Genomic DNA, 26,953 nt, shown 5'->3' with positions numbered 1-26,953 from the left:
AACAGCTGTAGGAGCAGCTACAGAAGCAGCATTAACGAGAAGAGAAACGGTACAGGTAATTCTAGTGGAATGCCCTGCCACTGGAAGGCTGAAGTTCTCTGAAGACCACCCCTCCCCTCCCACCCCACTAAAGGCAAGGCTAAATTAACAAAGGACAAAGCACCCCGCAGCATTAAACTCTCACACCTTTTACTCCATCTGACATTAATGATGCTTGGGAGCAGAGATGGAAAAGCCACCAGGGTAGTCTTTGCATTTCCTGGGAAGGGGCGTGGCATGCAAAGGAAGGACTATTCTCTCTCCTGGTGGTCTGTCTGGGTCCCAATCCACAGAATAAGGAGGCCTTTTTTTTTTTTTGAATATTTTTTCCCCAGAGACCCCATATATAAATCTACTTCGCTGCTTTCCCCAGAATCAAGGGGGTACTGAGAATACCATGTGTCTCATCTGAGATTTAACAGAGATGGGGAAGTACAGAGAGTACCTTTCCATGCTGGCAAAAACAGCAAAACTAAGGTTATCCTGCCAACAGAGTGGAAAGGCTTCATAAATAGATGGAGTAGAGAAAAGGAATCAGTTCAGTGAGATCTGGGGCAAGTTCAAAGGCACTTTTTGAAAAGGGGGGAGATATCCCCCTGAATTCTGAGTAATTGTTTGCAAAGGAGGGAGATGAGGCCTCTGAAACTAAACGTGAATCTGTTGTCCACTTTTCAGTCTTTTTTGAGTGGCATCTGACACTTTGTGATCCCATTTGGGGTTTTCTTGGCAAATGTACTGGAGTGGTTTGCCATTTCCTTCTCAGGTTAATTACAGATAAAGAAACTGAGGCAAGCAGAGTTAAGTGCCTAGCTCAGGGTCACATGGCTAGTAAGTGTCTGAGGCCAAATTTAAACTCAGGAAAATGAGTCTTCCTGACTCCAAACCCAACACTCTAATTGTTCACTTAGCTTCATATTTTTCAGATCTCAGAGAGGCAGAGTACCTAAAAACACCCAGGCAGGCGTCCCTTGGGCAAGAGATTTCCTCTTTATTATTAGGTACCCAGAGAGCTGAGATAAAATGAAAAAGGACAGATCTCAAAAGATGTTTATTTCCCATGACACACTGAGGCACTTCTGGCCTCAGGCTGGGGCCGAGACTTTCAGTCTTGGGATCTCTGTAGCCAAGATTAAATGATGAGCACCCAACGAGGTGATTATTCCACTTGGCTGCTGCATCCCTAGAACAAGCAAGTGGTTAGAGGTCTCCTTGGCAATTGGAATCCTCATGAAAAAAGAAACATGATTATGGTCACAACGTCCCAAGGCAGAAACTGGTGGGAGGCTGTGTCAGTTTTCTGGAGACCTGTCCCAGGACAGTCTCATTCATTTCAGCAGGAGCTGAGGCCTCACACCACCAAGGAATGTCTCAGAAGCTGGCAGCCAGCCTGAGAACAAATATAACCTACAAGCCTCAGACCCCTCCTGCCCCTGGGCGTTCTTGCTTCACTTTCTCCCCCTATAAAAGTGAAGTGACTTCTGCCAAGGGAACTGTGCATGCTAATTATCTCAGTGCAAAAGAAGTCCCTGAGAAGTAGGCTAGCTGGGTTGAAGTGATTTATTTAGTTTTGTTTTCTGCCATACCTGAAATTAGATTTTTTCCCCCAACAAAGTCATACCAGAGTTTAGCCCTGCTGTTGCTTCTTTGCATCTGGTTAGCACAGTTAAGTTTGTAGATAAGCATGAATCACACATAGTGGAGAGTGTGTTTGGAGATTTGTGCCGAGAACCATCTAGTAGCCCGAGTATCCAGGAAGACTGCAGAAACACTCAGAGAGGGGGACGCGTTGCCCGAATTCTGTCCTATCACAGTTCTCTTTCTCCTCCCTCTAACACACTCTCCCTACTTTACTATGCACTTAGGACATAGATTTAGATCAGGAAGGGACCTTCAAGGCCATTGAGTCTGACTTCCTCATTTAAAAGGTGAGTAAACTGAGGCCCAGAGGCTAAATGACTTGCCCAGGGTCACCCAGCAACTAAGTGTCTGTGGTCCTACCTCTTCCTGATTCCAAGTGCAGGGCCCCACCTTGGACACCATGTTGCCTTCTCAAGTACTAACAAACTGACTAATGTGTGTATACATAGATATGTATATGTGTGTGTATTTTATATATAATATATATAATATATAATATTAAATATATATAATATACACATATGCATATCTATGTATACATACACATATATACATAAATACACATATAGTTAGCTATATATGTATATGCACATATGTATATACATGTGCATATGTACACATGTTTATTGTATATACATATGGGTATTCCTTGTTATATTGTACCTATATGTGCACATGTGCATTTGTGTATGTGTATGTATATATGTGTGTATGTGTGTGTGTGTGTGTGTGTGTGTATGTGTGTGTGTGTGTATGTATGTATGTATACCTTCCAGGTTTAGATGAGATCAGGGTGCTATGCAGGGGTGTTGTGAGTCTCAGATGGGATAATATATGTAAAACACTTTGTAAACCTTAAAGCACTATATAAATGCATGTGATTATGATTATTATTAGCCTCCAGTCAGCAGGCCTCCAGTCTGGTGATGATTTCATTCTCTGAGCCTTCTCCTGCATTTCTACTGAGCTCAAACAATGTTTAGAGAGCAAAGCAGGGTGTGCTGGTAAATGTTTAACAATCAGGTTCTCTGGGGGAAAAAAAGTATTGCACACACACTTTTAAGTTTAAACTGCACTTTCTGAAGTCTCTAGACCAGGGGCGGGGAACCTGTGGCCTTCTAGGTCCTCAGGTGAGGCCTTTTGACTGAGCCCAAGTTTTAAAGAACAAATTTGTTCTGTGAAGTTTGGATTCCATCAAAGGGCTGCACTCGAGGACCTGGAGGGCCACACCTGGCCTCAAGGCTGCAGGTTCCCCACCCCTGCTCTAGACAATCAACAGAACAATAAATCAAGCTGATTTATAGTGATTATAGGTTTCTGAGTTGTAAATACTTGAAAATTTTAATGATTTTTGCAAGCTCATTAGAGTTGGCTTCAACATAGCCCTGGTGGTAGGGCCATCGACTTCATTGTTCCCATCCATAAAATGAATTGTCAGCTCCTAAAATCACGTAATTTCAGAGTTGGAATGGCCCCCGAGGGGCATCTAGCCCAACCTAAATGGAAACAAGAATCCTGTATGCAGCTGAGAAGTGGTCATCCCCCCTTCCTTTGAAATCAAACAAAGAGGAGGAAGCCCTCTACCTCCAGAGGCAGCCCATTCCACTTTAGTAGAGTTCCAATTGTGAGCATTTTTCCCCCCTGACATCAATCTGAAATCTGTCTCTTTCCAATTTTCATTCATTGCTCCTTATCCTGTCTTCCAAGGTCAAAGAGAACAATTATAATCTATCTTCCACATGACAACTGTTTAAATACATAAAGACAGCACTCTTGTCTCCCTCAAGTCTTAACTCCTTCAGGCTTTCTATGTCCAGTTCCTTAAACAGACCCTCCATATGACATGAACTTGAGGTCTTCCTGGTGGAGGCTGCCTACCTGTAGGCATCCTCCAATTTATCAATAGCCTTTCTTTTATAATCTCTGGTGCTCAGAACTGAATAGAAGCTTGGCCAGGGCAGAGTGCAAAGAAATCATTACCTTCTCACTCGTAGATGCTATGCCCCTTAACACAGCCTGGGATCCCATTAGCCTTTTTGGCTATCATGTGATACTCTTGGCCTATATTGAACTTAGGGTCTAGATTTTTTTTTTTACACAAAAGTGCACAAAGTAAAGATCACAATGGCCAACCCTAGCTTTTGGGGAAGCCTCTGGAGCACTACCATGGATTTCCTTATCGTTCAGCCTCTCCTCATCCTCACCCCCCTGGTTTGGGTTTCCAGCCACATGAACTAGAATTTGTTTTACTGGCAAAATTCCTCTTCCAGTACTTTCAACTTCTGGCTGTCTTTTTACTCAGACATTTGAATAAAGGAGCTCATTGATGTGTCTTTCTTAGACTTCTTGGTCATCACTCAATCTGATGCCTTTTTTAGATCATTACTAGAGTATATGTGGGAAAGCTGGCCTCCTTTTTAATGCTATCTTAACCAAAAGTTGCTGAATGATCTTAGTAGACAGATGAGGGATGCTTTATTTTAAGAGAACTTGTAAGATGGAATTTGGCTCTACCAAATAAGTTCCTTTTTTTTTTTTGGTAATCAACAATAAGTCACAATTAGAGGGGTTTTATATTCTTTCAATTAATTGAGAGATCATAAAGATGTGGGCCTTTATTGATTATCATTTGGGAAAGCCTGCTCCCTACTAATACCCCCATCAAAGATGCAATTGATAAACTGATAAGCGTTTGACTTAGTTGGGGGAATTTAAGTTGTAGTTATTAATGTCCTTTCAGTCAACTTTTTGTTTGGTTGGGGTTTTTTGCTATTAAAAAGGCCTGAGATTTTTGCATGCCTTTGATATCTTAGAATCCTTCAGATCCCTCACTTATCTAACAGTTGTGTTGTTTCAAGGAGGAATTTCATGTATCTATACTTGGTCTATTCTTCCTTGTTTTCTCGTCTTTGTTCTCTTTATAGCCATTTCTATCTCCTCTATAAGCCCATTGGGGACAAGGATGTTGGAGTCCACGTGTGGCTTCAGACACTTACTAGCTGTGTAACCCTGTGTAAATCTTTTACCCCTCTGTGCCTCAGTTTCCATGAGGATAATAACAACATCTACCCTTAAGCTTGTTGTCAGGATCAAATGGGATAATACTTGTGAAGCACTTTCCAAGTATAAGTGCTAGCTATTACTATTAATGGAAAAAGTAGTTTGTTAAAAATAATAGCTTTTGCAGATCTCTTTCATATTTCTTCTGTGTCAGTCCTCCTTCCATTTTCATCCTTTGGGATGAATTTGTTTAATTGGATATCTTGTCACACTTTTTTTGGGGGGGGTTTGATGGCAACTAGGGATAAGTGACTTGCCTAGGGTCACACAGCTAGTAAGTGCCAGGGGCCAGGTTTGAACTCAAGTCCTCCTGACTCCAGGGCCAGTGCTCTATGCACTGCACAACCCACCCTCTCCTACACTTTGTTTAAACAGGTTTTACCCTCGATTGCTTCTCTCTGCTTTATAAAGTGATCTGATCATAAATGTCGGTCAGTGAGCATTTATTAATCACCCATTATGTTCCAGGCACTGGAGATAGAAAGAAAGGCAAAAGATGGTTTCTGCTTCTAATCGCCCATCATCCCTATTTTTAAGATTTTTTTTACAGACAGGTTTGTATTCTGATCTAAGTTGCCTTTGAGAACTAACTCTCTCCATTTGGCAATTAAGTTAGGTGTTTGCTGTCTGAAGTGCTTCCTGGGCTCTGCTCATCTCCCTGTTGTGGAAATTAATGTATACTAGCTAAACTTTGTTGACATCAGTTCTATAGGGCAGCTAGGTGGCACAGTGGATAAAGCACTGGGCCTAGAATCAGGAAGACCTGATTTCAAATATGGCCTCAGACACTTACTATGTGACCCTGGTCAAGTCACTTAACCCTGTTTGCCTCAATTTCCTCTGGAAAGGAAATGGAGAACTGGAGCTGGAGTAGGAAATGGCAAACCACTCCACTATCTTTTGTCTATAAAACCCTAAACGGGGACACAAAGAGTCAGACCCAACTCAGATGACTGAACAATAGGAACAGTCAGTTCTGTTTTCCATTTCCCATTTTTTACTTTCAATAATTTGTTTAAACGATTAAAGTTTCAATCATTTTAACTGCACGTCATATCTTTTTCCTCAGGATTTATTAATATTGCCATCCCTTAGAGAGCTATTAAATGTCAGACATCTTCATCATCATCATTATTAATTAACTTAGAGGACTTATGAGGATCAATGGTGCCTCACTCTATTGGGGGGGAGGGAGCAAGAGAAGAACATGTGACTTTGGGAAACCATACGGATACAGATTGGTATCTGATCTGCAACTTCCAGTCTCAGGGAGTTACCTGGGGCACTTAAGGTTAAATAACTCCCAACATCACACAGCCAGTTTATATCAGCAGTGGGACCTGAACCTAGGTCTCCATCTGGGTAGCTACTACTCTATTTTGTCTCTCACACATCTGTAGCACTTTCAAGTTTATAAAGCTTTTTTTTTTTTTACAGCTTTCTGAGGTAAGGGATATAAGTATTATCATCATCATTTTGCATTTAGGAAATGAGGCTTGGGTTGGAGAATCAACTCATCCCTTGATCACAAGTTAATGTTGGGGCTGTGTTTCAATCCCCCGGCTTCTGGCTCTAAGTCTACACCTCTTTACAGGTGCCATGCAAACAAGATAATGGATGCAAAACTGTTTTAAAAAATAGAAAGCTCTGTAAAAATGTAAAGCATTGTTAAGTTTGGGCTGAGAAACCAAATGATCAATTAGCCTTTGAATTTATATTTGCACGGTTTATCTCAAAAAATAAATAAATAAAATTAAAATTCCAGAGGCAGCAGGAGCTGCTCTGGTAGTACAGGGCTTAGAGAATCACCATTCACAGGCCCCTTACTTAATCTTCCCAAGACACAGAAATTGGCCCATCTTTCCATTTCAAGCTTGTTAGTGCTCACATTGTGTGTTCCCAAGGAAGATATCTATCTAGAGGGCACTCATGTAGAAACACCACTTTGCAAAACCTTTCATCAAGCCCTATAAAGAAGATGTCAAATTTATTCAGACACATCTGGGGGTCGGCAGAGAAGAGATGCATGCATTTTCAAACCTGTCAAATAAGCGGCTGCCCAAGCTGGCGCTCTAAGCAACCATACAGAAAGCCAGAAAAGGCGGGGGGAGTCACTGGAGAAGAAAGACAAGGCAGCTCAACCAGGAAATCTCGAAAGTATCCAGAGACCTGGGAAAACATCCTTTCCTGGCTAGACTTTCTGGGGAGCTGGCAGAGGAAGGTCCTACTAGCCAAAGATTTATAGCATCTTAATATGACACTGGCCTCTTGGAGCAATACAAAATATTTCTCCAGCCTGGGAAGGGCTGAGGTAGCCTGCATCCTAGAATTACTGGAGGCCACTGGTAGGATCGGAATAATAACAGCTTGCATTTATCGGGTGGTTTCATATTTGTTATTTCATTTGAGTCTCTCAAGACCCTGTGGGGTAGGTAGTGCCAGTATTATTATGCCCATTTTACAGATGAAGAAGTTGGGGCTCATAGAGTTGGTGTGACTCTCCTAAGGTTCCATAGCCGAGACTTAGACCAAAGTTTCTGCTTCCAAGTCCAGTGTTCTTTCTTCTATGCTCTCCAGGCAGTAAAAGACTTGGGACCCAGGCTGATGGAGTTTACAACACAAATATGGTACCCGAAGGTTTCTGGAGTTCTTTACATATATCATCCCATCTGATCCTTGGGAAGATCCTGTGAGGCAGGAGATGTTATTTCCACCATTTTACAAGTGAGGAAGCTGAGTCTGGGGCTGCACACCTACTCAGTGCTGAGGTGAGATTTGAACCCAAGTCTTCCTGACTCCAGGGTTTTCCAGGCAGCAGGATTGCTGGATTTGGAATCAGGATTTGGGTCGAAATCCCAGCTCTGCTGCTTAGTACCTGTGTGACTTTGGGACTCAGTTTCCTAATCTGTGAAATGAAGGCATGTGCTATATGAAGGGCACTATAAGCCCTTTCAGTTTTAAAATCAAGGACTTTTACGACAAACCACTGTGAGCTGCAAGGCTTGAAGTCCTTCTGATCTAAGCAGAAAATCCAAATCCTGAGAAGGGTCCCAGTGAGGAGATAGAAGAGAGGGAGTTCAATCATCTTTCTGAATTGCGATTGGCCAGAAGTGTCCATGCTCCGCCCTCCCGGAAAGCTGTCTTCTTGCTCCTTCGGTCCCTTTGTCCACCCCATTCTCCCTTCTCTCTCCCTGGCATTGCCTCTCCTCTGCCTGGGTGTACTTAGACAGTGTTTGCTGCTTGCATGGGATCACACTGGGAAGGCTGTGAAATTGACCACTGAACTGGGTGTCCGGAGTCCTGGGTTCTAGTTCTGCCACCAACTAAGTAGCTAAGTGACCTTAAGGCATTTGGCTTTTCTGAACCTTGTCTGTCAAAAGAGAGGGTTAGACTAAATGACCTCCCAGATTGCTTCCAACTCGAAAATTCTGTGATGGCATTGTGTTAGCCCTCCTTCCCAGGCACTCCGAGGCCCCACGTCTGACCGCGGTCTTTCTGTTTCAGGAGAGCTCACACATGCCTCTTTGTGTGTGTGTATATATGTGTGTGTGTGTGTGTGTGTGTGTGTGTGTGTGTGTGTGTGTGTGTGTGTGTGTGTGTGTGTGTGAAGGGGGCTGCGTGGGGGTGGGGGATCAGATCTAAAAGCAGCAGCACTTAGCATTTCTTCCAGACCAACAGGACACACAGGGGAGGGGGAGGATGCATTGAAAGAAAGTGGTCTGTCTGCCACCCACCTCCCTCCAAAGGAGAGAAATCACCTAAAGTTGATGTCAGTCATTGACCAGTCTTATAGCCAGGGTCTCGCCCAGAAAATCCATTCTATTTCTAGATGAGAGTCACTTCTCCCAATGAAGGGAGCGGCAGCCAGTCTTGGCAGCTGCCCCCATTCTAAGGCTGGCCTGCCCCGGCCCTGCCCTGGGCCCCCTTGGGAGCAGGCAGGATCTGGGCCCAGGGATATTTGTGTAGGGAGGAGGTAAAAGGCACTTTTCAGGAGCTTGATTCATTATAGCTCCAATCTCGGTCAAACAGGTTAGTGCAACTTTCTGGGAGGCCTCTTTGTTCCATTGTTCTTTGAGAGGAGGGCAGGCTCCGTCACAAACCTGGGAGGGGGGATGGTGTGGGGGTGGAGGGGGCGCGGCATGCAGAGGAGGAAGTAGGAGCCTGCTGAAGACTGGCCAGGTGGCTGCTGTGAATTATGATTTCATCCCTGTTCACACAGCACTAGGAGCCTCGTTCTCTTTGGATATAGCTTGTAAACCTTAGGCAGCTGGCTTCCTATGCTATTTTTCTCTCTTGGTCTAGAACTGTGCACAGAATACCTACCCGGGAATTTTAGAGTAATTAGGTTTGTTCAGTTCATCCTTTACTCAGCTTCCAAAGTCTTTCTCCTGAAGCTGCCCTCTGACCATGTCACCTCCTTAGTCAAGAAAATCCAGTGGCTCCCTATTACCTCCAGGACCAAATATAAAATTCTGTTTGGCTTTTAAAGCCTTTCACAGCCTGGCCCCTTCCTACCTTCCCAGTCTTCTGACATTTCATTTTTCCTTCAAAAGTACTCTGCAGTCCAAGACACAGACACTGCTGTTCCTCACATGAGACATCTCCAAGCATTTTGTCCCCATGCCTGGAATGCCCTCCCTCCTCATCTCCACCTTCTGGCTTCCCTGACTTCCTTCAAGTCCCAGCTAAAATGTCACCTTCTGCAAGAAACTTTGCCCGGTCCCTTTTAATGTGAGTGCCTTCCCAAAGTTAGTCTTACCTCCAATTTACCTTGTCGATGGCTTGTTTGTACATAGGTGTTTACATGTTGTCTCCGCCATTAGGCTGTGAACTCCTTGAGAGAAGGGGACTTTTTTGCCTCTTTCAATCCCTAGTGCTTACTATCTGGCACCCTGTAGGTGCTAAATGAATGTGCATTGACTGACTGACCCTTGACCTCTACAAACCCTTACTTTCTCATCTTTAAAAATTGTCTTTGCAGTCGATAGAGCAGTGGCCTTGGAGTCAGGAGGACCTGAGTTCAAATCCAGCCTCAGACTCATAACACTAGCTGTGTGACTCTGGGTAAGTCACTTAACCCCAATTGCCTCACCCAAAAAAAGAAATCATCTTTGTACTAGATGGTGTCTTAGCTTCCTTTCATTTCTAACTCTATGAGCCTAAAACCCTGCGCACTCAGCGGTGCACAGCACGTGGAAAAAGATTGGGAACTGTTGGGCATTTCTTGACAACCAAAGCTCCTCTGAGATAATTTACTTAGGTCTTTCCTTGCCAGCTTGTCTGGTTCAGATAACATTGTTCCTTCCTCCTTCTTTTCTTAAATTATAACAAGTCTCCCCTGAACCTAACTTTAACACTTATTTGTAACTGAAATCAACAACATTTATAAAGAGCTCAGTGTGTGTGGGAAATGCAGAAGATTAAAGAAGTTTCTGCCCTGATGGAGTTTTTCACTAGCATTTTCACTTACATTTTCCTCATAAGATCCAACACAAATATTTCATAGGGCCATGGAATTTAGAACTGGAAGGGACCTGAGAGATAACCTACTCTAGTCCCCACATTATACAGATGAAGAAAATAAGGTCCAGAGGCAGGATTTGAACTCACGTCTTCTGATCTCAAATCCAGTACTCTTTCCACTACTAAACAATACTGTCACCTTAGCACGTCTTGCCAGAAAGAAGGGCCTATAAATAATTCTTTCTAATCTCCCTCTCTTCTCTGTCTCTCCTTCCTTCCCTTTCTCTTCCCCTCTTCCTTGCTCCATCTCCCCTTTGTTTTCTCCTCGCCCTTTCCCTCTCTTCCTCCTCCTCCTCCTCCTCCTTCTCCTCTCTCTGTCTGTGTCTCTCTGCCTCTCTCTCTCTCTTGCTCTCTCTCTCTCTCTCTCTCTCTCTCTCTCTCTCTTCCCCCCCAACCCCCCTTCCATTGCTATTTCACTTAACACAAGTGAAATCAACATACCAGTAGTTGGCTATGAAAATGCCACTCACCTGGCAGTAACTGACAGTCTAGAGATAAGCTGTACTGCCTATTTCCCATCCAATTTAGGGGCTAGATTAGATTTCTCCCTGGTCAACTTCCTAAGCAGAGGAAATATTTTATGGCGTTAAACAGATATACCCATCCAGTAAACTGCCATGTTTAATAGAAGCTACTCCATACAAATGATTTAATCAGACCACCATTTTAATGTCATTTTCAAAGACCCAAGATTTTGTCATTGTGAATGCTTCTTTCACCAGTGAAGATTACAATCCTTCTGTGACTTATTAGATGCTTTTTATGATTTGCCAAAGCCCCAAAGACTCCATGTTCCTGTAGCCACCTTTGTGAGAACCTCTTTGACTTAGCTAGGCAGGTTGTCAGACCAACATACAGTCAATCAACCAGCCCTGACAGCTTGAAAGGACCTGCCAGAGGTAGTGAGCCACTGAGAGGGTGACCCTTGTGTCTGCTGAGTCATCAGAATAGATTTTTAGTGGAGGGCTTAATGCCTTTTCTTTTTCTGACCTGTGATTACATTGGTAGAGCAAACTCCCTGTACCAATACAGGGAAGAACCCACTTTTCAACTTCTGGTTTTAGAAAGGTAGCAGAGGCTGCTCAGAAGCCAAATAACTTCCACAAATACTTGGATCACAGATTTAGAGCCTGGATCATAGATTTAGGACCTCAAACTCGATCTAGTTCAACCTTTTCACTATAATGACAAGGAAACTGAGGCACTGGGAGATTTAATGATTTGCCTAATGGCTAGGTGGTACAGTGGATAGAGCAGGAGTCAGGAAGAACTGAGTTCAAATCTGGACTCAGACACTTACTGTGTGACCCTGGAGAAGTCTTTGCCTCACTTTCCTCAACTGTGAAATAATAATAATAATAACAATAATAACCTCACAAGGTTGTTGTGAAGATCCAATGAGATGTTTGTAAAGTGTCTTGCACAAAATGGTGCTTAATAAATGCTTGCCATTCCCCTTCCCCTCTAGCACACACAAACATAGGAAGTCTCAGAGATGGACTTTGAACCCAGGTCACCTGACCCCAGAACTAGCAAAGTCACACCATTAGTGTGTAAAAGGCAGGATTTGAATCCAGGCCTTCTTAATTTGGACACTGACTTTTTATCTCCTATGACACAATTCTCTTTAACGTCATAGGGAATAGGGAACTTATGATTTTATTGCCAATTCATGGGGAATTCCTGGATAAGGAAGCTCTCTCTACCAATGTAGAAGGAGCACCTTCTCTGAAAGTTACAGCGTCAGAGAATTTACAGCCTAGAACACTAGAGAAGGTAAGTGACTTGCCCAGGGTCACACAGCCAGGAAGTGACAGAAGCAGCATTTGAACCCAGGTCCTCCTGGCTTAGAGGCTAGCCCTCTACCCACTTCCCTATGCTGTTATGTGTGTTAAAATTAGTGTAGCAAAAATGATGTATCCTCTCTCCACCCCCCCCCCCACTAAGAAAGCTTTGAAGTTTTATCATCTGTACTGGATTCTCAGCATCTGTCCCTGTACATTTTGGCAGTCGAGTACGTCATATGTATTTTGATTAGCCCTGGTTATGTTCCCCTTTGCTGGCACAGATGATTGAAAGTTGACTCTGTCCCAACAGCATGAACACTAGGGGTGTCCAATATCTCCTGGATTTATTTCAGATACAGGGAGGGAGCATTAGGAAGAGCAGTCTTCATCTGGGCTCCTGGAATTGATAGACTGCTTCTTCCCTGCCCTCAACCCCTGCCGCCATTACCGTTCCCCTACTGCTTTGTGATGAGAAGGCAGCTCTTGGGAGGAGGGCTCCAGGACTAAACCAAGTCAACTCTTATAGAAGGTGTGATGCAACGGGGGTCAGAGAGAAAGAAAGGGCCTACCAGGATCGCTCTTCTCTGCAAATGCCACGATGTGGATTCCATTCAGATCATCTTCCTGTAGACAACAAGAATCAAGAATTATGCTCCAAACTGGAGATAAATAAAAAAATATTGAATAGAGAAAAGAATCAGAAATAGGAGTTTTTAGGAAGTGGAAATATAATGGGTATGGGAGGGGGAGGGGTGAGAAAGAAGAGGAAAAGCGTATTAGGATCTAAGTTCCAGGAGGCAGATACTGTCTTTGGTATTTGTATCCTTAGTGCCTAGCATAGTATCTGGTACATAGCTGAAGCTTGAAAATTTCTTTTTCTTCTTTCTTTCTTTCTTTCTTTCTTTCTTTCTTTCTTTCTTTCTTTCTTTCTTTCTTTCTTTCTTTCTTTCTTTCTTTCTTTCTTTCTTCTTTCTTTCTTTCTTTCTTTCTTTCTCTTTCTTTTTCTTTCTTTCTTTCTCTTTCTCTCTTTCTCTTTCTTTCTCTTTCTCTTTCTCTTTCTTTCTTTCTCTCTCTCTTTCTTTCTCTCTCTTTCTTTCTTTTTCTTTCTCTCTCTCTCTCTCTCTCTCTCTCTCCCTCCCTCCCTTCCTTCCTTCCTTCCTTCCTTCCTTTTCCTTCCTTCCTTCCTTCCTTCCTTCCTTCCTTCCTTCCTTCCTTCCTTCCTTCCTTCCTTCCTTCTCTCCCTCCCCTCCCTTCCCCTCTTCTTTCTTTCTTCTTTTTCTCTGGGCTGGACATATAATAAGCTTAGCCCACTTCAGCTCAGAACTCCTGAGCTCAAGCAGTTCAGCAGTCTCAGCCTCCCCCTTTGTAGGGCTTGCAGGTGAGTACCAACACACCTTTCTGATGGTCTGAGATAATGAATTCAATTTAATTCAACAAGCATCTTATTTAGTGCCTGCACATCTGGGCACCAGGGATAGAAGGAGAAAACAAGAGTTGGTCCCTGCCATCAAGGAGCTGAAGTTATTCTGGAAAGTTTAGGTCACTCATTTTGCTGGGGAAAGTCTAGGTGAGGAAACCTGAAAAGGTGACTTCAGAGGAAGGCAAATGGATAAATAAATTGGCTAGATGGAGCAGCATGATTAAATTACAAATTTATTGTCACTATTTCTTACCTGGGCCACCCAGCTGAATTTAAGAAAACAAACAGCTCAAGCCACACTAAGGCAATCATAAATTTGGCTTTAAATGTGGTGTTAAACCATTTTGGACCTGAGTCTCTACAGAAAACAATCTGGATGGGAATTAGAAATGGTTGTTTGTGATAATATTTCATCATCAGTTTCTACTTATAATTGTAATTATTATTATTAACACTTTTCTTTGTTATTGTCCATGATAATAATAGCTTCTTTATAGGGTATGCTAGGATTACAAAGAATTTTATGCACATGATTTTGTTTGATTATCTCCGTTCTGAGAAATAGGTAGTACAAGTAATCCCTGCATTTTATAGATGAGGAAACTAAGGCTCAAATAAGTGAAGTGACTTGCCCAAGGTACCATGGATACTAAAGGGGAGAGTTATGGTCTTTTGATTCCAACTCCAACCCTCTTTCCATAATACTGTATTTCTTCTTTGAAATGGACTTTATAGGACCACAGGTAGAGATCTTCAAATGGGAATCATAGGATTTAAAATTAGAAGGGACCCTGTAGGTCCTATATTCCAACCCCCTCATTTTGTGGATGAGGAATCAGGCCAGAAAAGTTGAGTAGTTAAGCCCAAGGTACTGAACGAGCTAGGATTCAAACAGGTCCTCTGAACCCAGGCCTCTTTTCCACTGAACCCTGCTGGTCCATAAATACAAACAGTGGTACTTAGCATTATAAACATTTTAACATCAGCCTCTAATTCACCCTCTCTCTCCTGGGAGAAGTCAGGATATGGAGACTTGGTAGGGCAACCTAGCCTATGAACATGAGCATAAGTGGAAAGATGGCTTGCTCAGCAAAAAGGCTCTGTATTGCAAGTTTCTGCACTGCAGATAAACACAAGTGTGATTTGTCAGCACTTGTGAAGGGAGGTGAGGGGACAAAGTTACAACCAGAATAAAAAAGAAAGCAAATGACCTTCCTTACATGTCTGAGCCAAGTTCGGTGTCTTCTCCAGGGCCTAAGACAGTGCTCTGCACACAGCAAGTGCTTAATAAATAGCATTTCACTGTTGTTTTTCACTCAGGTGTTCTGCATTGCCTTCAGCCCTTTCTCCTAGCAGTTAAAGTTACCAAAATAATTCCTGGTCAGCTAGTAACATAAATTTGCCAGATGGTTACCTTCTCCATCTTTGGAAGGTTTAGCCAATAGAGGCAATGTGTGCAAAGGCAGCATCTTGTGGGGCCCTTAAAGGTTTATGAAAATGTCCCATGAATCTTCCTTCTGGAATTAGCAAAACCTGTACGACCAATGGGGGTCATGATTGCATCCCCCTGCTTTGATTTCTACTCTCTTGTAACTCCATCAGATTCCTCACCCATCTCCCCATTCCTCCCTCCAATCCTCCCCCCTTCCATGCCCCAGGCCCCACACCCCTAACTTTACAGGAGACACTGAGGGATAGCTACTCCTTGCAGTACATTGAAGAGAAGTCTGAATAAATGATCAGAGGACCGGGTTTTAATCCTGCCTCCAATATTATCTGTGTAATTTTGGACCAGCTATTTCCGCTTCTAGCCACATCAACCTCTCAGGGTCTCAGTTTTCTCACCTGTAAAATGGGACAATTAGACTTGACAATTTCATTCCAGCTTTAAATCTCATCCTCTAGTCTAAATCCTCATCCCTATGAGAGATCTTAGGTTATTGACCTAGTGCCAAAAGGTTCCTAAAAGGTCATCTAGTCCAGAGATACTAAACATGTGGGCCACTGTGCATCATGAACTAGATTAAAATGTAACTGGGAAATACATGCAGAATGAATACAAATACAGTAAAACATATACTATTGTTACTAGTTTGCCAAGTTAATACGTGTCCCGCAGGGATCATTATACATGGCTTAGTTGTCCCTGTTTCTATCTGAGTTGGACACCACTAATCTAATTGAATCCCCTCATTTTGCAGATGAGGAAACTGAGAAGTGACTGGCTTAAGGTCACATAGGCAATACATAATATAGCTATAATATAAAGCCAGGACTTTTTAACATAACAACAACAGTGATGATAACAACAACAAAAACCAATAATAATAACTAGAATGTATATATGGCACTTTAAGGTTTGCAAAGTGTTTACAAAATATTATCTCATTTTATCTTCACAATAATCCTGAAAGGTAGATACTATTATTGTTCTCATTTTATAGATGAGACAAATGAGGCCATTGGAATGTGAAGTGACTTGCCCAGGGTCACACAGGTAGTAAGTGTCTGAGGCTGGATTTGAACAGATGTCTTCTTGATGCCAGGATGGGCATTCTGTGCAATATGGTGCCAGCTGCTTAACCTAGTGCTCTTTCTCTAGGAAGATCAAGAGTTGAAGGGATCTTAAAGGCCATCTCTCTAGTCCAGTACCACTCCTCCCCACCCAGTCTTACAGATAAAGAAATGACAGTCCAAAAAGGTTAATTAACTTGGCCAAAGTTACACAGAAGATACACATCAGAGATAGGATTCGAACACAGATCCTCTGACTCAAGAACCTGGGTTCTTTCTACTATAGCATGACACCTCTTTGAGATTGAGATTAAATATGATTCACTTTAAAAGCATGTGTAGAGCCTGTATTTGCCAAGCACTGTGCTAGGCGCTAGGGATACTAGGATGAAAAAAACTGAAACAACCCCTGCCCCTGAAGAGCTTACAGTCTCCTGAGAGATGGGGATATAGGAAGCTCCGGTGGGGAGACAGAAACTGGGGGGAAGGGGGAGGCGAAGGATTGATTTCCTTGTAAAGCATGGCTCCATCTGTTAAGGATGTGGTTGAGGGGTGAAGAGTAGGGGCTGGGGGCAGGGGATGAGGCAGAGAAGCCACGGAGGGCATCTCACATTCAGCGGGCAAGGTTCATTACATCTTGCATGTCTTGAACACAATCCAGAAGGGTGTTAGCATTCTGAATTTATTAATGTTACTGGTGAAGAGAGGAGAAAGCTTCAAGAGGACAATATCATAAAAAATGTGAGCCTCGAGGGGCTGAGAGGGCTCAAGTGTGAAAGCCCTGAACCCAGGGGACTGAGGAGAGAAAGGCAGAATGAATACTGATTACTGTTGACACTGGAAGAGGTGTTCATTGGCCAGCCTGAATGTCACAGCAGAATCATCCTATGGCAAAAAAAAGAAGGAAAAGAAAGAAAAAACTCCCAAAGCCTCATCCCTCCCATGATTCCTGTTTCCATTTCAATTGATTTTTAATGTAGCGCAATCCTATCTAAATGCTAATTTTTCCTTTGAGTTTGGAAGGGACAAAACCGCCAAAAATTCTAAAAGAGATTAAATGGAAAATATTATTATTAAAAACAAGAGGGTTGGCATGGCCTTGGCCAGCTCCTCTGGGGAATTGAATTTTGACAGGGGCATTTGTTTTGGGTGCAGGATTATTATACAAATCAGACAGCAAACAGAAGGGAAGAGTGTGAAGTTTCACTCTTTTACATTTGCTATTATTGCTAGGCAGAATACCCTGATCAGATCTCATTAGGCTGGCCGGGCTCTCTGTCTCCTGCCATCTATCACATACTGAAGTGAGAGGCATTAACCCCAGGCAGCCCAGCTTCTTTTCTCCCTGCCCTTTGGATATGCGCTGAGAGGAGTTTTAGACTCCTCGCAGATCCAAATCTTGCTGCCTAATGGAGGAAAGAAGAGCAAACCATAGTGGAAAACAACATGCATGTGTATGTATGTGTACATGTATACACATGACCACAAACACATGTCTCTTACACAAATGTATATGATCGTGGATGTACATGCATGCAATGCATGTGTCTTGTGCAACATAGAACACATTGCATGTGTGCCTATATGCACATAAAATGCATGCCTTGTGTACACGTGTTTATCTATGTATGCATATATACTTATGTGTGTATATGTCCATGTGCATTGAATATGCATGGGTTGTATGCATTGTGTCATGTGTGTGCATTGTATCATATGTGTATGCATACACCTATGCATGTATATATGCATGTGCATGCATGCACGTGGGCATGTGTATGCACATTCATATGAGCCTGTATGTATCTATGTGAATCTGTATACATGTGTATGTGTATCTGTATGCATATGTATGCATGCATATTTATGGGTGTGTATTATAATATGCATGTGGGTATATATGTATATGTGGGTTTTTATGTCTTGATGTGTATTGTATACATTTGCATCTCTGTGCATATATGCACACATGCATGGGTCATGTGGGTACTATGTGAAGTGCACCTGTGATTGTGTGTGCGTGTCTGTATGTGTCTGGGCATGTATTCATGCATGCATGTATATGTGTATGTGCCTGTATGTATATCACCTACTGCATGTAAAAAGATTTGCAGGCCCTGAGGGAGAAGCAAAGCTTAGGTAATACATGCAGAGGAGTAGGCTTCTGCCTGTTGCTTTTTTTTTGATTCCTATGCTGTAAATCTCTCTCATCTCCCCTTTTTACCAAGTGCTGAGTTGCTCCTGTCATTCCCCCTCCTCAGTATTGGGAAAGACCCCTGGATGAACTGAAGGCTGGCACTGCGGGAAGAATATGGGCACTCTCCTTTGTGTGTCTTTGTGAAGGTATTTTCCTTTCTCGTGAGCCAATTTCACAGGCACCTAGGAACTAGTTCAGGGGTGTGTTGTGTTGTGTGTGTGTGTGTGTGTGTGTGGTGTGTGTGTGTGTGTGTGAGAGAGAGAGAGAGAGAGAGAGTATGTGTGTATGTGTGTGTCTGTGTGTGTGTGTGTGTGTGTGTGTGTGTGTGTATGTATGGGGGTGTCTAACCATGAAATCTATCTCCCATCCAGCCCTGTCCAGATTTCTGTTATGTTATTGCCTCCACGTACTCAAACCAACTTGCTCTCTGAGCCCGAAGTTCTCATAGTACCTTTCCTCTGTTTGGATTGTTTCCAATTCCTGGAATGTCTCGCCTCCCCTTCTTCAACCACTGAATTTCCTCCCTCTCTTTTAAACTCAACCAATTCATCTCAGTTCAAATGTTATTTCTTCCACGAAGCCTTCCCTAGACCTCACAGTTAGTAATGACCTTCCCTATTAGATTTCACATAACACTTTGTTTTGTACCTCTCTGTTATACTTCTAAGGAGCTTTGACTTGGTGGTGGAAAGGACCTTAGAGGACATTAAGTCCAGCCTTTACATTTTACAGATGAGGGAACCGAGGCCCAGAGAGGTTAAGTGATATTTATATTGGGTCATACTATATACCTATCCCATCCCATACGGTGGTGAGATTTAAATCCAGGTCTTTGTGACTGCAAGTCCTGTCTATACTACTATACCATGCTGCAATCTGGGTATTATAACGATCTTCCATCTACTCTGTATGTATCCAGTATATCCCCATTTATGTACATGTTGATTCCTCCATAAGGATGTAAGCTTCTTGAGGGCAGGGATTGTATTTTTCCCCATTTTTTTCTTTATATCTCTAACACTTAGCACAGTGCCTAATTATCCCTTCCATATCTTGACTTTCTCCATCACAGTTTCAATATATTATGGGTAGGCATAAGAAATTGAATGGGAATTTGGGAGAGTTTTGTGGAAGCTGCAGACAAAGGCCAGCAGATGACACAGAGCCTATGACCAAATACTTAACTCAAATTTTGCAATAAAGTACTATAAACACTCCATGAAAGAAAAAGGGGAAAAAAATCAGATTTCTCTGGTATGAAGAGAGGGCCAAAATTTTTTACATAGATTTTCCAGATCATGGTGTGTGTGTGAAAAGGATAACTGTATGTAATAAATACTTATTGATTGATTGAATGAATAAGTATCTGTGGTCATGCTACCCCTCTATGATACTATAAACTCCATGAGGGCAGAGATCATGCCATATCTAAACACACAGTAGGTGTGCCTAACAAATGTTTATTGAATGGATGAATAAATGGATAAACGAACAAATGAATGAATGAGTACAGTCTTAAAGGTGATGCATTTTGTGATGAATGCTGGAGAGGATGTGGGAAAATTGGCACACTAATACATCGTTGGTGGAGCTGTGAACTAGTTTAAGCATTCTGGAAAGCAATTTGGAACCATGCCATATTAAACTGTATTTGTCCTTTGAACTAGAAATACTGTTACTAGGGCCATACCTTAAGGAGATAAAAAAAAAATGGAAAAGACTGATATGTACAGAAGTTTTATAGCAACTCTTTTTGTGGTGGTAAAGAATTGAAAACTGAGGGGATGTCCATCAATTGAGGAATGAATGAATAAGTTATGGTGTATGAATGCAATGGAATACAACTATGCTCTAAAAATGAGGAAGAGGGTAGTTTCAGAAAAACCTGGGAAGACTCCATTGAACTGATGCAAAGTGAAGTGAGAACTAGGAGAATAATCTACACAGTAACAGCAATTGTCAAAATAGTAAACTGTGAAAGACTTAGGCACTGATCAATACAATGACCCACCACAATTCCAAAGGACTCATGATGAAAAATTCTACCCCTCCCCCAGAAAATTGATGGACTGAGAGTGTGGACTGAATATTTTTTTCTTCCTTCCCTTTTATCCTTCCTCCCTTTCTTTTCCCCTTCCTTTTCTCTTCCTTTCTTCCTTCTTTCCTTCTCTCGTTGTCTCTCTCTCTCTCTCTCTCTGGCTCTGTCTCTGTCTTTCTTTCTTTGTCTGTCTCTCTGTTTCTGTCTCTATCTCTTTCTCTCTCTCTCTTTCTCCCCTCCCCCCCCCCCGAATATGCATAATACAGAAATTTGTTTTGCATGAGTATACACATTTGTGATAGGGGGAAAAAAAAGCAAATGAATTTTAGTTCAATCTCCCAGACTCCTTGAGTCATTGTCATAGAATGTCCTGATGCTCCTTTTCACTGTTGGCATGCCCTTCTTTGGACCTATTTCTACCGTTTTAACAGAGGCAGGAATCTTTTCTTTTCTTTTTTTTCAAAGAATGAGCCAATCAAATTCTCTCTGGACTTCTGCCCAGTGTTCTGGCTGGCTACTCTCCTGCATGGTGTGTATGTTTTCAGGGTGGAGTCACCAGGGTGATGACAAGTTAGAACTGACCCTGAGCTACCCTCTTCCCCTGTACATTCTTTGAATATTCTCCCTCAAAGCTGCAGGAGTCAAATGCACCAAATGTTTCCAGAAAATCATTAACTCTGCCAGTATCAGTGAAAGGGATCCATTAAGGTTTGGTGTGCACAGAAAATGCATTTTTAATTGAAAAATAAGTCTGGATTATTCCAATATAGCTTTAAATTTTTTGTTTGTTTTTTCCAGATATAGCCTGGCAGACTTGTTTTCCCCTAATAGAATGCAAGCTCTTTGAAGACAGGGACTGTGCCTTCGTATTGTATTCCCAGCGCTTAGCACAGTGCCTGACACACAGGGCTTGATGAATACTTTTTCATTCATAGAGAGCTGGACTTGGAGACAGGTAGATTTGGATTCACATTCCACTTTTGCTATCACCAGCTGTGTGGTCCTGGGCAATTTTCTGAGCCTCAACTTTTTGTTCAGTTGTTGTTCTACATGTCTGACTCTTTGTGACCCCACATAAGGTTTTCTCGGCAAAGATATTGGAGTGTTTTGCCATTTCCTTCTCCAGGTCATCTTACCGATGAGGAAACTGAGGCAAACAGGGTTAAGTGACTTGACCAGGGTCACACAGCTAAGCGTCTGAGGCCAGATTTGAACTCAGGAAGATGAATCTTCCTGACTCTGAATCTGGGACTCGATCCCTTGTACCACCTAGCTGCCTGAAACTCAACTTTCTCCTCTGAAAAACAAGGTCAATGGTCTCTATAGTCCCTTCTTCACAGGATCATTGTGAGACTGTAAAGTGCTTTACAAACTGCAAAGTGCTGTGTGAATGTCTGCTGATATTTGTCATTGAAATAGTGTGTTCAAGATCCAACTTTGTGGTGTTAGTCACTAGTCGATCTGCCCAAGATTGGGCATTTACAATGCATACATTTGCTCATCATATGAGACTCTCTAAGGTGCCATCTTGATCAAACATACACACTTCTTTTGTTTTAGGTAACAAAATAACCAATTTAACATAGAATACAATATAAAAATATAATAAAATGAGCAATCCATATAACAATTTAAGGCTTGAAAACTACTTCTCAGCCATTATATCCTCTGCTGCTCACACAAAGACCTCGTGAAAATCCTATGAGGAAAGTACTGAAGGTAACATTATGCCCATTTTTCAGATGAGGAAACAGGTCAGACTTATCTGACTTGTTACTTTCCTGGCTACCCACTTCCTCTAGTAAGTGTCCAAGATAGGAGGCCAGGTCTTTTATGCCTTTGGACCTCCACCTTAGGGTCCCAGTACATGGGGTTTAGTTCAATTCAATTCAACAAACATTTATTAAGAATCTACTGTGGACAGGGACAGCTAGGTTGCACAGTGGATAAAGCACTGGCCCTGAAGTCAGGAGGACCTGAGTTCAAATCCGGCCTCAGACCAAACACTTGACACTCACTAGCTGTGTGACCCTGGGCAAGTCACTTAACCCCAATTGCCTAAAAACTAAAAAAAAAAAAAGAATCTACTGTGGACAGGGTAGGGAAGGGGAACCATGGATGGTCTCTTGGTGGCTTGAATTGTGCTACACTTTCTAGACATCTTCCTTTGGCCCTGAGCCACCCTAACTGTGTGATCTCTTCCTATTAGAATGTAAGCTCCTTGAGGGCAAGGGATAGCTCTGTTGTATTTGTAACTTACTATGTGTCTGGTACATAATATTTAAAAATGCTCATTGATTCCTGAGTTCAAATCTGGCCTCAGAAACTTGACACTTCCTACCTGTATAACCCAACCCCAACTGCCTCACCAAAAAGCAAAAAAAAAAAAATGCTCATTCATTCATTCATATAACGTATTTCTCAAACATATCCTATCCAAAATAAAAGTAGTTGTAGATGAGCCATGGGTTAGCACTGTGCAGCTCTTCTTTTTCCTTACTTCAAGCCCAGGTGGAACCAACTCCCTGTGCTTCAGATCAGGATAAAGTGAAATGTGAAGGGTAAGGCTGACAGTGAAATCCATCAGTGTTCCTTCTCCTCATATGAATGTCTCCAAAAGGTCCCCAGTGGGGCCTCTGAAGAGACGTTTCAAGGGGATGGTGATGGGGATAATCATAACAGTGAAATGTGGGGTGATATTGCTTCTCTGCCTATGGGCATATACACTGTTGTATGCTTGAGGAAAGAAATAGGAAACTGTCCAATATTTTGTATTATCTCAGCTATCGTTTACATTCCGGGTAGCAGGGGTTCAAAAATATATATTAAATGAATGATTGATTAAAAATGGACCACGCTTAAAGGAAAAAACAAACAAACAAGGAAACCAGTCGATCTGAATCTTCATCTAGAGCAAAGAGGTAATACGCCATAGTGGATGGTGGGCTAGCCTTGGAATCAGAAAACCTGGGTTCAGGTTTTGCATCTGATACATACTGTATAAGTATACAGAGTTTCCTCCTAGCTGTGTGAACTTGGGCAAATCACTTAGCCTCTCAGTTTGCCTAAGCAACTCCCTAAAACTATAAATTGATGAGGAGTTGCTGATACAAATCAATGAAGGGAGGTCTCATACTAAATAATTTCACCCATGGATGAAATCACAGGCACAGATCAAGTAGCAATCCCTGCCCCCCTCTCCAAGAGAGCAAAATGGCGGCAAACAACTTTTTCAAAATAATGACAGTGGTACCTTACTATAAAATGCCTAATATGTGCAATGCGCCATGATAGGCATTGGGTTGGATAAACAAGGATAAATGAAGCATGGTTCCTGCCCACAAGGAGTTTCCAATCTAGTAGGGGTGATAAATCCTCGTAAGAATGGAATTCAGTATAAAGTAGGACCATCAAGGGTCCCATCCAAGGGACTTAATTACTGAGTGGATTATAACGTCCTCTTCCCAGCAGTGTTTCACTTAAAGCACCATCCTATGGCATAGACTTCTAGGACCTGCATAACAATATTATAGCAAAGTTCCAGACAATTACAAATCCAACCACATTAACTTGATGCAAGCACAGAGCACACCAGAAACTTTGGAAAATGGATGAAGAGACGGAACTATTTTGTGAAACCTAGTAAGTCCAACTACCTTAAGTCAGTTATTCAGCCATTTTGCCAGTCGTGTCTGACTCTTTGTGACCCCACTAGGTGTTCTCTTGGCAAAGATGCTGCAATGCTTTCACCATTTCCTTCTCCAGCTTATTTTACAGATGAGGAATTGGGGCAAATAAAGTTAAATGACTTGTCTAGGGTCACACAGCTATTAAGTATCTGAGGATGGATTTGAACTCAGATCTTCCTGACTCCAGGCCCAGAGCTCTATCCACTGCACCACCTAGCTGCCCTTACCTTAAATTAGCTGAGTGCCAAATGCCACTTAGCTTGGATCCTGAAAGTTATTGAGTCCTCCAAACAGAGATATTTGTTTAGCTGTTCATAGGATCATGCAGTTGATGGAAACCATAAGATCACCCCATCCAATCCTCTTATCTTACAGTTTCTGAATGCCTGGAAAGGTTTACAGCATGGACTTTGACAAGGCACATTAACCTCCCTGGGCCTTAGTTCTTCATTTCTATCATGGGGATTGGGCTATGATTTCTAAGGCCTCTTTTCATTTATGCAGTAAGTAGCAGAACGGGATTAGAAGCCAGGTCCTCTGAGTCCACATTCAGTACTCTTGCTGTAATATGGGTAGCGAGAGGCGGGTGATTGGAATCTGAAGTTAAACGGCTCTTCTCTTTAGTGGCCATGCCCATTGCTAACAAGCATTATGGGTTTTCCATTTCCTTACCCAGGTTTCAAACATATCTTTCGGACGCAGCCTGCGTAGCGTGGGTCTGCAGGGAAAGAAAAATATTTTAGTCAGAGCTCCTATGTCCAACATGGCAGCCTCATCCCATCGACATGCTTAGGAGCAGTATATAGCAACAAGAGGTTTCAACTCCAAGGACCCAAAGGGTAAGGGAAGCCCCCCTCCCATCTGCTCCTTCCAACATGATACAAAGGAGATGAGCTGACGCACACCATGCAAGGAACTCTACCTGTATACACTCAGGCCCTCCAGCTTTAACTTAAGACTTCTCCCCACTCCCACCTCCTTCCAGAGGGTGTTTCCACCCACAGATCATAAAGAATTTTACATGTATTGGAACAGATCAAGATGCTTGCCCATACCTCCGTAGCTCAACAACCTCTTCATCTTTAAAGTTTGCACTGATTATATTATCTTTAACAGATCCTTGTTGCTGGCATTTTTAACAGCAGCAATAAACATATAGGATGAGGTTTCAAAGTTAGCAAAGCATTTTCCAAATATTATTTCATTTGGTTTCAAAACCATCCTTTTATTTAGTTGCTCTAGGTATTATTACCCACATTTTATGAATGAGGAAAGTGAAGTCCAGACTTATTGAGAGATTGCCCATGGCCGCACAACTCGTAAGTGTCAGGGGTGGGATTCAAACTCCGCTCTTCCTCACTTCAATCCAACGCTTTATCTTTTACGTCATTCTGACTTTCTATTCTGACAAAGATGCTGAAGACCTACATCTATGAAGGGAAGTCTCTTACTAGGAATTCTACCCATTGATGAAATCACAGGCGCAGATCGAGTAGCAATTCCTGGCCCTGTCTCCAAGAGAGCAAAATGGCAGAGCCTTTGTACTGTCAAACGCTTAAACATTAGAAACTAATATTTTAATGGAAATATCATTAAAGAAGATTCATTATCATCTGCTTTATTGTAGCACCCTAAGGACCATGGAGTCTTTCCATTGACTTGCAATTGAAATCTGCTACATATGTTGTTGTCCCTATTAGCATGTGAACTTCTTGAAAATGGCGATTATTTTGCTTTTCTAAAATTTGTATTTATTTTTTTTATTTGTATTTGTATCATACGTGTATTTGTGTGGTTAGTACAGTGCTTTGCAAGTAAATACTTCATCAATGCTTTTTAATTCATTCATTCATCTATCCATCATTCATCCATCCACTCTAGGCAGATGGGCTGCTAAATGTTTAACAACTAGCTTTCTTAAATGACACATAACACATAAAACATTTTCTTCACCATTTTCTTAAGTGTAGACAATTAAAAAAAATAAATCAAGCCCTGGTTTGTATTCGTAGTTAGTTGCTTTCTGAGATATAAATCCTTACACTGAAAATTTAACAATCGGCCCTGGCAAGCCAGTTCAAGCAGTCTCTGGCACCCCCCTGCCTCTAGGTCACACCCCTATTTCTTCAATTACTTTGATTTTCCTCTCCCTCTCTCCCCAGCTCTGGACTTTCATTACCTCGATGACTTCCATATTCTCATAAATGACCCTTCCAATGTCTTGGCAGCCCCAAATCACACAGCTCCTCAACTTCCATCTCCACCCCCCGCCCCCCCCCCCCACATAGGTGTTGTCTCATTTCAGGGCTCACCATCATCTCGAAATATTCTAACTGCGAGGCTTGAATGCCCCATAGGCATCTCAAACTCAAGATATCTAAAATGGAACTCATCATTTTCTTCTTCCTCTCACCCCCACTCCCACCCGGGCCACAGCCTACTGCTCTTCTTAACTTCCCTACTCCTTTGGGGCCTCTGTAAGGTTTTTAATCTTCCAGGTTCACAATCTTAGAGTTACCATTTTATTCTTCTTGCCCCTCCCGACCCCCTCTCACTCCATATCCAATCAGTTGTCATCTTGTACTGCTCTCCTTTCTAGCTTAATAATTGCTTATTGAACTTAATGTAGTTGAATACAGAACCATCAAATTGCGCTATCTGATGACAATGATGTATCCTTCCACATTCCCCAACTTCTACTCTCCTGCCTCCCTCCTGAACATTCTCTTTACCTTCATCATGACCCTGGTCCTTTGTGGATAGAGCTTTGGATCTGGAGTCCTAAATATTATCCCCTGAGCCTACCGATCTTTTTTGGGACTCACAATCCTCCCCTCATAGTCCCACTAGAAAATCATCTTACCAGTTCACTGGCTCCCACTTGAGAATTCTCTTTTTTTGTACTTAGACTCTTAGAATCTTAGAATTTGATAGTTGGAAGGGACTTCAGAGGCCATCTAATTCACCACAAATGAAATCGATACTGACTATAACACACCTGAGAAGTGCTCATCCACTGTCTACTCGGAGTTATCCAATGAGGAGCTA

At 42.2% G+C, this 26,953-nt stretch overlaps 1 protein-coding gene across 1 annotated transcript in view; it reads right to left on the bottom strand.

Moving 5' to 3' along the window:
* CASQ2 (calsequestrin 2) overlaps positions 1-26,953 on the bottom strand; it is a 97,784-nt gene that overhangs the window by 11,314 nt on the left and 59,517 nt on the right. Inside the window, exons 7-8 of the mRNA XM_021002531.2 lie at positions 24,578-24,623; positions 12,617-12,671 (exon numbers count right to left, since the gene is read on the bottom strand). Of these exons, the coding sequence (XP_020858190.1) occupies positions 12,617-12,671; positions 24,578-24,623 (101 nt within the window). The remainder of the gene's footprint in view (positions 1-12,616; positions 12,672-24,577; positions 24,624-26,953) is intronic.

This window comes from Phascolarctos cinereus, unplaced genomic scaffold (assembly GCF_003287225.1).
Source record: "Phascolarctos cinereus isolate Bilbo 61053 unplaced genomic scaffold, phaCin_HiC Scaffold_5;HRSCAF=322, whole genome shotgun sequence".
In the NCBI taxonomy this organism is placed as follows: domain Eukaryota; kingdom Metazoa; phylum Chordata; class Mammalia; order Diprotodontia; family Phascolarctidae; genus Phascolarctos; species Phascolarctos cinereus.
This window is presented reverse-complemented; position numbering and strand designations above follow the sequence as displayed.